Source organism: Vombatus ursinus, unplaced genomic scaffold (genome assembly GCF_900497805.2).
Source record: "Vombatus ursinus unplaced genomic scaffold, bare-nosed wombat genome assembly UNPS02014768.1, whole genome shotgun sequence".
In the NCBI taxonomy this organism is placed as follows: domain Eukaryota; kingdom Metazoa; phylum Chordata; class Mammalia; order Diprotodontia; family Vombatidae; genus Vombatus; species Vombatus ursinus.
In genome coordinates this window covers 3,218,772-3,231,579 of record NW_020954546.1, presented here as the reverse complement: position 1 = coordinate 3,231,579, position 12,808 = coordinate 3,218,772, and the positions used below count along the sequence as shown (strand labels likewise).

The 12,808-nt window shown below is 41.1% G+C and overlaps 1 protein-coding gene across 1 annotated transcript; it reads right to left on the bottom strand.

Moving 5' to 3' along the window:
- Positions 1 to 7,989: 7,989 nt before the first annotated feature.
- On the bottom strand, positions 7,990 to 12,090 carry LOC114043262 (protein Wfdc21-like). Its single transcript, XM_027862329.1, has 3 exons — positions 11,916 to 12,090; positions 9,561 to 9,661; positions 7,990 to 8,062 (listed from the first exon to the last, which is right to left on the bottom strand). The coding sequence occupies exons 1-2, from the start codon at positions 12,007 to 12,009 to the stop codon at positions 9,561 to 9,563; spliced, it is 195 nt and encodes a 64-aa protein (XP_027718130.1). The 5' UTR covers positions 12,010 to 12,090; the 3' UTR covers positions 7,990 to 8,062.
- Between the last annotated feature and the right edge of the window lie 718 nt (positions 12,091 to 12,808).

The following is a 12,808-nucleotide window of genomic DNA, read 5'->3' as shown; positions in this document are numbered from 1 at the left end:
TATGCTCTGCCTCCCATGTGGAGTGGAGCCCGCTGGGGCTCTGCCTCACAGGGAGTAGGACTGTTTGGGTGCGTCACTCCCAATAAATGCCTTTCTTTAACTTAGAGACTGTCCTGGTGAATTCTTTCAGGACACTAGGACCCACATGTCTATTCCTCATCATTTCAGGTAGCATCCCAACATTCTTGGGGTCCACTCTGAGCTCATCACCCACCAATGGCTACAGAGAAGGTCTAAGTGAACTCTTTCCCATTCAAACTGCTCTCCCAAACCTGACCTCAACATTTTCTTCTCTCCTCTGGTGGAGAGATAGAGATTATTTTCAGGAAGCAGCACTTGCCTTCTCAGGAGAGAGCAAGGGGAAGAAGAGTGAGGGAGAAAAGGAAGTTGCCACTTTGTTAGTGTGTAAGGGTGACACAGCACCTGTATCGATACAGTTCTTCCACACAGATAAGTTGTGGTGTCAACACTGAGAATTTCATTTCCTGTGGAGCTTCTTTACTCTTGGTTTCCAACTCTTGCTAGTTATGGTAGCTCCCCTTGTCTTGGGGTTACCTACCAACGCTCCCCCTCTGCCTTTCTTGGCTTCCTGAGCTTCTTTCATGCTAGACACATTTTTTTTCCCTCCTCTCCAGGCTTCACTTGCCCTATTAGTCCTATAGACTGGGAAAACAGGTCTGTGAGTCACATCCATCCACATTTACCACATCCTTAGGAGAACAAATGAAAGAGGAAAACGTTAGTGGGATTTCTGCCTAAATCAACAGGCATGTATCTGTTGTGTCCTGATTTCCTTGCCAATGTCAAGACAGCACTACTCTCAGATGATGGGATCATAGGTTTAGAGCTAGAAAGATCTCAGAAGTCACCTAGTTCAGCTATCTCCTTTTTCAACTTGAAAATCTGAGTCCCAAAAAGAAGAGACTTGCCCAAAGTCATCCAGTAAATAATACAACTGGGATCTGAACCCATGTTTGCTCACTCCAAATCCAGGGCTCTTTCCACTGCCCTTTCTGAACTATTATCACATTAGCTCTTTTCATTCAAGGGATATTGATTAAACATTTGTTTCATGCAATCAAGCATTTCCTAAGTGCCCACAATATAGTGGACACTGTGCTAATGTGGGAGAGGGGGATAGACACAAAGACAACAGTGAAACAGTCCTAGCTTTCAAGGAATGTGCATTCTTTGTAAAAACTTTTATTCTTTATTATTAACTTAATTTGGCTTATATAAGCATCAGCAAACATAAAATATTTCATTATGCAAAGAAAAGCAAAAAGGAAGATTATATACAGAACTCTCTATACACACGTTTACATATATACATATACATATATATGTGTGTGTGTGTGTGTGTATATATATATATATATATATATATATATATATATACTGTTGAACCCCATAAGCCACAATAAATTACAGAGTCTGTTCTAAGAGAGAGACAAATGAAATTAGGGTGCATGTGTCACCATTTTACTTTCTCTTAAATTGGCTTGATATGCATTGCATGGGAGTTCAATCCAAAACTGGGCCCCCCTAAGGGGGCCAGTTCAGAACTGTCTCAATTTGGGGGTGGGGACAGGGTTATCTGCCCTTCAAAGAGTAGGTGTTCTCAAGGGATGCCAATTAACTTTGAGAGGTGGACTATATTAAAATGAGGGTCTTTAAGTACAGGATTTAGGTGATTTAATCTTGGTCAAAGAGACATCAATTTCCATTTCACCTGTCTTGACAATAGGGAGGAATTAACACTTTCCCAGACCTGTCTGGGTAACACAATGAGCAGGAATCCACCCATTTAGATTAGATCTTAAGTTTCTTCTGAAGGAGAAATTTAACTTGGAACAGAATTGAAGGGCTAAGCTCTGAGTCTCCAAGATAATGGTTACTAAGAAAAATTATTTTTCACAATACATACATAGATATATATGAAAATCTGTTATGTACAATTGGTTTTATCCTACCAAAAAGCTTTTTTTATAATTCAATTTCAGCATGGCAGTTCCAAGATTATCTGTGTTCCTTATTGAACTTTCTTTAACTCTTTTTATTTTTTCTTTCTTTTCTTCTTCAGTAAGTAACAGAGGCTGGATGTGACCACAGTTCCCTAACTTCATTTCTTGAGTTCTCTTGGCTACAACACACTGTGCCTGGGTCTTGGTTATTTCTAAAGGATCAACATTATAAATAGTCAATTAATGGAAAGTTATTTATGGAGGGGCTTTATAGCTATCAAATGATGCCCGTGATACCAAAGCCTATGGTCCTTCTTACCTTGTATTGACTTCTCTGTGGGCATATTATATCCTTTCTATCCCAATCCTTACCTTCTGCCCCTCTCCCAGTGGAATATAAACTCCTTGAGGGTAACAACTATTCGTTTGCCTTTTTTATGTCCCCCAGGAACCACCTCTGTTGTTGTCATTTTTTTCAGTTTTGTCTGACTCTCCATGACCTCATTTGGGGTTTTCTTGGTAGAGATACTGGAGTGCTTTGACATTTCCTTCTCCAGCTCATTTTATAGATGAGGAAACTGAGGCGAACAGGATTAAGTGACTTGCCCAGGGTCACACAGGTAGTATGTGTCTGGGGCCAGATTTGAATTCAGGAAAATGAGTCTTCCTGATTTTAGGCCTGGCACTCTATCCACTGTGCCACCTAGCTGCCTTAGGAACTACCTTAGTGCCTTGCTAAGTACCTGCTGGTGTTTAATCAATGTTTGTTTAATTGAATTGCATTTTCATAGGGGGAGGAGAGGATTGGTGATGTCTGATTATAAGGTATTAATGATATTACGGAGCAATGATATTGTTTGGGGCAATCTTCTCAGACATCTCTGCCCCTACCTGAAACTATTGGGGATACTGCAGAGGGATGACCAACTTTTCAATGAATCTGTGACTTAATCTATGTGGAAGTTCCCTCCCATCATCCGGTTTATAACCCATCCATGCCTGCCAGTCAGGAGTCTACCCAATATGTTGGAGGCCTTTCTTATATTCTTCTGATGCTATTAAGGTATCGGTGGAACACTCTGACTTTTCACCTATGATATGAGATCAACCAGCTCAGCTTTTTTCTGTTTCTATCATACATTTCCTCAATGGTCTTTTTTCTTCAAAGTTCTTCATTGGTTCTATGTTTCAGCCTGCTCACAATCACCATGGGCTAACCACCCCAATACACCTCTATAATGATAATTGGTATGCATTTCCAGTGTTGCTGAGATTCTACAAAACACAGAAAAAATTGAGAAAAGTTCTAAGACAGAGTGATATGAGCTTGACCATTTGTGGATCATGTAATAGAGGGAATCTCTTTTCAGATGTGAGTTGAAGGTCCCTTCCAATTCTTGAGGTCCCTTCCAATTCTAGAATCCTGTGATTCCCATGAATGCTGGGAAAAATTGATTTTGGATAGAGCTCTATGATCTCTTAAGAACTTGGGAATTGATTGTGTGACATGGAAGACATTGGCACAGGACAACTCAGCATGGCATGCCCCCATCAGAGAAGGTGCTATGCTCTATGAGCAAAGCAGAATTGAAGTAGCTCCAAAGAAATGCAAGATGTGCAAATTTGGAGAATCCACTCCAAATGTTCACGTGGACTCTCTGTGTCAGACCTCGTAGTGGTCTGAGCAGCCACAGTAGGACACGTTGTAACTTGACTCTAGCCTAGTCACATCATTTTGGTGCTTTTTGAGAACAAAGGACAACTAAGCACTGATTGCCTTAAGGCTGCTACTCAATAAATACTTGATGATTGACAATATATTTGTTTTAAAGTGTTCCAGTGCCCATTAGAGGTAGAAGGCAGTTAATTTTTGGCCAACTTCCCAGTCCAGAGGGCCTAGAATGAAATCTCAAGGCTTTAAATTATCAATAAAGATGCTCCTACTCCCCAATCACTCCTTTATATGCAAACACTTTATACTGATGAAATTAAAGGAATCAACTTCCTTGAAGGAACAAAAATTAGACAAGCCTGTATAAGGCTTTAGATAGATAATCTCTAGGAACAATTACTTGATTTGGAGGGATTACAGACTCAGAAGTCCTTTGTGAAGTCAGCCTTTGCAGGGTAGGAAGAGGTCATTTTTCTCCTTTATTCCCTTCTGCTATTGGCCATGGCATCTAACATCAACTTGCCCATACAGCAGTAAGAGAGCTTGTTGGTTTGAAAGAACTTGAGGCACATTTGAGGGATGAGTAACACTCCAGACAGACATGAGTATAAAAGGCAGACACTTCAGGGAGGAGCAGCCTTGAAGAATGGAACCCTTGGCAGCAGAGAATAGAGCTATGGTAAATAGATTCTGGGAACTCAGCTGAGTAACTCATGCAGCAGAAGTTTTGCTCCCAAATGGATCTGAAAAAAGGACATCTAGGCCCTGAAGCAGTAGGAGTTGTGAGTTGCCTTCCTACACATGTGCCTCATTTCCATTGTGCTCTAAGTTTGAACCTGTTCTTCCCATGGAGACTCTGGGAGAGTAATTATACAGATATTTTGTAGCTACTTTTTATATTTTGCCATTTTAATAAATGCCTTTGCTAAGAGCTAATTGTGTCTCCTGGCTGATTGTTAAGGGGAAACTCATTGGTGGGGACTCATGAGCTATAGTGTTAGGAGTGAGTATGTACAAATTACCTCTAGAATCTTGAGGTAGTAGCCACCATTTAGTAACCCAACCTGTGAGTATAAGTGCAAATTCTAGGAGTACCAGAGAGGAGATACTACAGAGAAATACCCCCACTAGCTACCATCTTCTTCCTTGATACCCGAGTATGGCTGCAGAGATGAGATTAACTAATAACCCAAGGGAAAAGATTCCCTGAACTAGAAATCTGTTAGCTACTGATAGTTCTCTCTTCAATTAGTAGGTATATAAAACTGGGATTGAACTCAAGAGGTTCTCTGATCTAGGGCCTTACCTCAGTCAGCTATCCACCTAAACTAACTGAGAGAAGTCATGGAATTCTGAAACCTAGAATTCTCTTTTCATGAGTCAGCATTCCCTCTTCTCCTTTGGTTGGTTGTTCCTTTGTCGAATTATTCAAATCATTAAGAACTTCTTCTTCAGTCTCAACCAAACTCTCTCTAACCACAACTTAAGTCTCTTTCTTCTTTTCCTGTTTTCTGCAGAAATTTAGAATTTACTTACTTTTTTAAAAATAAACTGGGTCCCATTTTTCAGATTGGGCAACTTCAGTGCCTTCCTCTTCTTCCAGGAAACAAACGATTCCAGAACTGACTCCAACTGGTATTAGTTACAGTAGCCCAAGTGTTGGTTTCATTTTATCTGAATTATAACTCACTCATTATTCATAGAGTGTTAGAGTTGGGGAATCCCTTAAAGGTCATCTAATTCAGTTCACTCATTTTTTTTTTTTTGGTGGAGGTGGAAACTGAGGCCCAGAGAGGAGAGGAGATTGACTTGCTAGGGTTCCACAGCTGATTAGCTAGAGAGCTGAGATTAGAACCCAGGTGTCCTGAATCCTAGCTCAGCTGTCCCTGCCCTAAGTCACCTATAAAACATTCATTTTTGCCTGGTATCGTGCTGGGAATTTTACAAAGATAGCCATCACTGTGAGATCAAACAAATCTTGGGATCATAGACTTTGACCTGTGATCTTAAAGGTCATCGCAAAAATTCCCCTTATTTTATAGATGAGAAAATTGAGGCCTAGAGAGTATGAATGACTCCTCCAAAGTTACATATACAGTAAGTAGCAGAGGCAGACTTTCTGACTATAAATCTCATGCTCTTTCTAGTTCCTCATTACCTTTCAGTGAATTGTCAGATGGGGTAAGAACAAAGGAATATGGGGGAGCCCACCATGTTGTGATGATGATTTGGTGAATGTGCAGGGGCCCCTGAGGACTAAAAACCAGATGAGGCAACATGGAAGGTGCAGGAATTATGGCTTCTAATACCCAGCCTCCATTCAGGACTCTTTCTGCACTGGAGTTCAAAGGTAGGCTTCCAAATGCAATTCTTGCAATTTCACTAGCAGGCTGAATGAGGGGCTGAGTGGCCAGATGTCTTCATTTCACTAAGCAGCTAGAGGGTGATGCCGAGCACCTTAGTCATTTCCCTGAGGGTGGAAGTCAGAACTCATGGGCAGCTGGAGAGTGGGGGTAAGGAGGTGAGATGTCTCTTTCTTTCCGTGATTATGCAGCCTCATCATCACTGAGTCATGTCATATTGCATTTTAGAAAGAGGAAAAACCCCACAAGGTGGGGGAGGATTTCCAGTTCCTCATGCTTCTGTGCCTGTTTTCTTACAATAAACTCGATCATTGTGGGCAATATTATTCAGCTCTGGTTGGAGTAAGACATTGTGGGTACACTTAATCTGTGATCTTCCTAGATTACATTTAGTATAAATTTGAGTAATATTGTCAGTGAATGGCAAAATTATTGTGGGAAAGAAGTGATGATTGATGTGGTTTTTCTGTATCCTTCGTAACCTGATCTATAAGATCTGAATGGGTTTATTTACCAGGGTTGAGGGAAGGAGGAAGAGAGCTTGTAGGGGAAGAAGGGTGATGGTGGGGACTACATTCCTCAACTGGTTCAAGGTTGTTGATGATGGGCATTCTGGATGGAATCAGATTTGTTTGATGGATTTGTGGGGAGATTCACGTAGAAAACGTAAAAGTCTGAAGGTAAAATAGAAGGGAACCAAGCGGGACAAAAACAGCAGCTGAGGTATCTGTCCCCCTACATTGGTGGCATTAGATTTGTGATGATCCAGTTTGCCATAGGTCATTTGCTTAGGGCATTTTAGCAGGGTTTCTGGGCTGGGGGTTGCAGAGTTCAGACCCCAGTGGACCAGAGCATCCTAGGATTTAGGAGAGTTTTCTTGCATCCCCCTTTGCCAATGTATCAGGGTCCAGGACAATCACTGAGAGCTTCCACAGCATTGTCTAATCTCAATAAAGACAGATAATCATGAGTTAGTCCCATGTGTATCTAGAGAGAGAGAGAGAGAGAGACACAGAGATTGTGTGTGTGTGTGTGTGCGTGTGTGTGTGTGTGTGTGTGTGTGTGTGTGTGTGTGTGTTTATGAGAGAGAAAGAGAGGGGGATGGAAAAAAGCCGGGAAGGTAAGAGAGAGAGAGGAAGGAGGAAAAAAGAGAGGGGAGAGAGAGAAAGACAGACAGAGACACACAAAGACAGAGAGAGACAGAGGGAATGAACTTCAGCCTGATGGAACCTCCATGTAAAGGAATCTAGAGCTGGGGCTGGAGATTGAATGGGATGTTACATGTAATTTATGTTATGTGTAATTTATTATTATTTATGTTATGTGTAATTAAAGATTCTACTTTTACTATGTGTTTATTTAATGTAATTAAGTTGCTTGCTTAGCTAAGTCTTTGGTCAGAAAATATTGACTAGCACATTATGCTGTGAGGGGAAGGAATGGGTGTGGCTTTTAGGATGAAGATTTAGCCTGAGAGGTGGAATAAATCATACTCCAGATAAAATATGACCCCTGGAAAGCAACAATGGAAGGTGTCCTCACTCAGTCATAGCCATACCTCCAGGGTCTAGATTTCTAAATGGGACCAGACAGTGGTCACAATGCCCGTTACCTATTTTTACAAGGGGGAAGTGGTTTCCTTGCTGTGCTCTGGGCCTAGAGAACTAGGAAAAGCAAGGGGATTGGGGGTAGAGTTAATTTGAGTAATAAGGCTCTTTGATGCCTATATCACAGTCATGAAATCTTGCAAACAAAGTTTAAGGGCCATTAGTTTGAAGTAGCGCATAATACCAAACCCCTAAAGGAATAACCATATGGCCAGAGTTCTTGCAATGTTAATGGTTTATTAAGGAAAGGTCTTCTGTGAAGCCACACTTCCCCTTTCTCTCCATTGTACCCTTTAATCTTTCACCTCCGGTCCACCCCCTCCTCCCCACCCTCTGCACCACTCCACCCACCATAAGCTTCCACAATATATCAGATTTTTTTAAGGTAAGAACTCCAGCAAGATAGAAACAACTCCCAGTGGACTTTTCTTGAATGAATTCTTCTCTAAGCAGATTCTGGCAAATGAAAAAACAAAAACAAAAACAAAATTAAAGCAAAGATCTTACACACTGAGTGCACCTACAGCTGCCCTGGCCTGTCTCACTGCTCTCCATTGTCCACAGCCACCAAATGGACAGAAGAATGTGACAGGAGTACTGGGGGAACCTTGGTCTCTCTTGCCCAGAGCAACTTCAAGTGTTCCCTAGGGCTTTCCTGGCCTATGTGGACCACGCAGGAGAGACCCTCTTTTTTATAGATGACTATTCTTTTTTTATGCAATTAGCTCCTTTCTGCAAGAGTCTATGTCATGGAATGAAAGCCAACCATAAGTGGAGTAGCCCTAGCTTCCACATCCCAGTTTCCTAGATCTTCCTCTTTCATCACTGACCAGTTATCATCATGATACTTTAGGCATTATACAAACCCCAACTGAAAGATACAATGCCTGCCTTCAGTGTGCTTATAAACTTAGAATGTACTAAAGCAGATACATACCTCTAGAGCAAGACAGTGGGAGATAATTTTTTTTTAAAAATGCCTAGTATTCATACAGCCCTTTAAGATTTGCAGAGCATTTTACAAATGTGAGCGCCCTGTGAGACTGGTACCGCAAATATTATTATCCCATTTTACAGATGAAGAAACTGGGGTTTAATGAAGATAATGAACCAGACCAGGGTCACAAAGCTAGTTAAGTGACTAGCCTCAGTGTCAGAGTCAGGATTCTTGCCTGGTAAGATCATGGGATAAATCCACTGGGAACCCTGGTTCAAATCAGTGGGTCATTAATCTATAATTGGAAGGGTCCCCAAAGGCTACCTAGTTTATAAAACCACAGCTCTGGAGCTGGAAGAGACCTCCTCATTTTACAGATGAGGACTGTGACCCCTGTGGAGATTACGCGACTTGCCCTATGCAACATAAGCAGAAAGCATCAGAGACAGGATTTGAACCCAGATTCTCCAAGTTCAGAGCCAACGATCGTTTCACTGTGTGACGTTGCCTCCTCTTTGGCTCTTGCCAATTACTAGCTATGGGACACTGATCAAATTCATTCCTGTTTCTGGAAAATGAGAGGGATTGATTCAATGACCTCAAAGCTCCTTGCATATCTACGGAAGTGCTTGGATGAAAGTGCTATGATAAAATATTTCCTAAGTGAGGGGGAAAGGAGCACTTTGGCAATTTGGTATTTTTTTTTAAAGTCATTATTATTATTATTATTATCATATGGTTTGTATTCCCTGATCACTCCAAAGAAGGAAGATAAGGTGACAAATGGAACATTAGAGAAATCCAGCTTTCCCTTTCCTTGGAGGTGGAGGGGGGGCGGTGATGAGAGTGTAATGAGGAGACCTCCAAGAAGGAAGAGGTGCCCAGAGATACAGTTAGGCTTTTGTTCCTCAGTGGTTAACCAGACTGTTCTGGAAAACCTGTTGAGTTCAATGGAATGAACTGGGTGGAGTGGGAGGGGGGAGGAGAACAGGCAGGGAACAGGCCTGGTCCTCTTACCTAAACAGATTGGTCTGTGCAGACGTGGCCACATCCATTGCTGACACAGCGCTCTTCAGGTTCACAGTCCCAGTCTCCTCCACAGAGCTCAACACAAGCACCTAACGTTAGGGAAGAGCCAAAGGGAGAAAAGTAAGCCGTATTGTAGATAATGGCAAGTAAGAATACAGGCATCCCTGAAGGTGGCATGTTGACTTAGAAAACCACATGCTAACATTATTTACGTTCTGTTGTATTTTTGTTTTGTTAAATATTTCCCAATTATATTTCAGTCTTCCTCCTGGTGGCATTGCTTCCTCTGGTTCTGTGTTTTAAATAACTATCAGGAAGAAAGGAAACAAGATTGGAGGCTGTTTGGTATAGAGAGGGAAAAAAAAAAAACACATCACTCCTGGAATCAGAGGGCCTGCATGATCTTGGCCAAGTCACAACCTCTCCGGGCCTCAGTTTCCTTATTTGTAAATGAAGGGGTTGGTTAGGGAATGGGTAAACAAACCATGGCACATGGATGTAAAGGAATTATTGAGCTATGAGAAATGATGGACATAAAGAATTTGGAGACGCCTGGGAAGACTTATATGTACTAATGGAATATGAAGAAAGTAGAACTAGGGAACAGGGTAGACAACTGCAACAACGTAAGAGAAAGAACAAAAAAAGAGAGAGAGAGAGTAACTGAATGTTATATAATTATAATGACAAACTTTGATTCTGGAAAAAAATAAGAAAATGTACCTCCCTCTCCTTATTCCAGAGGTAGGGAGCGAAGGTATGTAAGTTCAGAATACATTTCGATACGGTGAGTATATTAGTTACTTTTGCCGAACTGATTTTTCTCTCCTCTTTTTAAATCTTTGTTACAAGGGATGCCTCCATGAATAAGGGAGGGATGGATCGGGAAATAAATATGTTGTAAAAACAAAATCTGTCAATACAAATAAGATAATTTTTTTTAAATGAGGGTCTATTCCAGCTCCAAATCTATGATCTATGATCATAAGACCAACAAAAATTTTAAATCTTTCTGTGTATTTGCTGGTTTCAGCCCTTTGGTTAAAGTTGATAAGGAATAATAAAGTTATGGTTGTTGTTGTGTAGGCGGTGGTGGGGGGGGTGAGTGTGTGTGTGTGTGTGTATGTAACACAGTTAAAAATCCTGGTGTTTGGGAAATAGATCAAAGCTAGAGATACAGATTTGGGAACTATACAGGTGATCCTTGAAGCCACAAGAAGGGATAGGATCATAGAAGGAGAGTTTTCTATAATTTTCTATAATTAGAGAATTTATAAGAGAATTTTCTATAATTAGAAAAGGAGCAGCTGAGAAGCCAAGGACAGAAATGTGGGGACTGTCTATATCATGGTGGGGGAGGGAAGAAGTGGGTGATGAGGAAGTAGATGCAGTGAGTTACAGACTATTCTTTCTATAAGTTTGACAGTAAAATGAAGAGATAGGAAAGCAGATCCTATGCCTCTAAGGTTTTGTGGGAAGCTTTTGCTTACGTATTTGCTTTCATTAAATGACACATGCAAACCAATGGAGAGGAAAAGATTGGGGCTACAAGAGAAGGATGATTGATGGAAGAGGTGGGAGGGGATGAGATTGAAGGCACAAATGGAAAGGAGCAAAGCATCATCTAACTAGAGCTGGAAGGGCCTTCAGATTATTTCTATGTAATAGAAAAGTCGCCAGCTTTTGAGTGGAAAAACTGAATTCAAATCTTGGTTCTACTCATGTGACCTTGGGAAAGCCACATAAATTCTCTTGAGTCTTGATTTCAACTGTAAAAGAAGAGTTAGGTTAGATCAGGGATTCTTTACTTCGTTGTGTGTTGTGGACCCTTTAGGTAGTCTGATGAAATCTATGGACCCCTTCTCAGAATAATGGTTTTAAATACATAAAATAAAATACATAGATTTACAAAGGAGAACAACTACATTGGAATAAAATCATCAAGCTATTAGAAAAACCAGTTCATGGGCTCCAGAATCAGATAATCAAGAACCCTTGCAATAGAAGATTGATAAGACTCCTTCCAGGTCTAAAGCCTATAATCTTTCAAAAAAAAAAAAAAAGGCAGGATGTTTCTCTTGAGGCAGCTCAAAAGGAAGTCATAAAGGATGAAGATCTGGGTAAAGTTTGATGTGGAAAGGAGGGTGTTGGGGTGCAGGGGTGGGGAACCTGTGGCATTGAGGCCACACTCTAGGTCCTCAAGTGCAGCCCTTTGACTGAATCCAAACTTCACAGAACAAATCCCTGGTGACTCCATGTGTAAGCCGTCTTAGGATTCTCTGCCTTGGGCTTCCATTTTCCTTCTTTCTGGTTGCCTTCTTTAAGGGAATCTTTTTTGCTTACCTAGGAATGAATTACTGATCACTTTAGCTTCTTGCTGGTCCATGGTGAAGGTGAGGAGAAACAGGAGGAAGAGGAGGCTACTTGACAACTTCATGCTGAATGCCAAAGCCTTCGGAGAGCAGGGAAGTCAGGGCAGAGCTGGTATTTATATCTTCTTGCTGACCCTCATAAAAAGGCAGGCCCAGGGCAGGGCATAGTTACCCAAAAGGATGGGCCCTGCCAATCAGCTGACAGTTCTGGAAAGTATGATCGATGTTGCCAAATCCATGTGTAAATACTGTGTGATGAAAGCAAGCTCTTTGAGCCAAGAAGGACAGCCAAAAGAAAAAAAACAAAAGGGAAGTCAGTGAATGGCAGAACAAAGAAAGTTACTGACTGTTCCTTTTTCTTTCTCATTTTCTCCTGACAGAAACTCATTTAAGTAATAAATTACAGCCCAGACTGAAGGTTAAACATAAGGTAGAGTAGGCCATGGATCTAGATTAGGACAGTCCCACCTGCCCCCAAACATCTTCTATAAGACCTGAAATTCTTCACTGTTCTCCATTATTTGAAATTCCACAAGATTCTTTTTCATTAATTCATTTTGATCTAACCCAATCCAAAGAGCACGTATTCAACACCTTCCAAGTTCAAGGCTTCAAGCGTACATAGACAAAACAAACAAACAAACAAAAAAACAGTTCCTACTCTTAAGGGGCTGACATTCTACAAATAAGCAGATAAATCTACTAAAATGGGAATTTTAGGAGGCAGAGAGTACTAACTGGGGGTGGAGAGTAAGGGATGGACCTGGCAATCCCATAAGCTAAGCCTGGAAGAAGCTAAGGATTCTAATGGATGGAAGTGAGGAAGGAGTGAATTCTAGGCATAAGATAAACAAGTCTCCTATT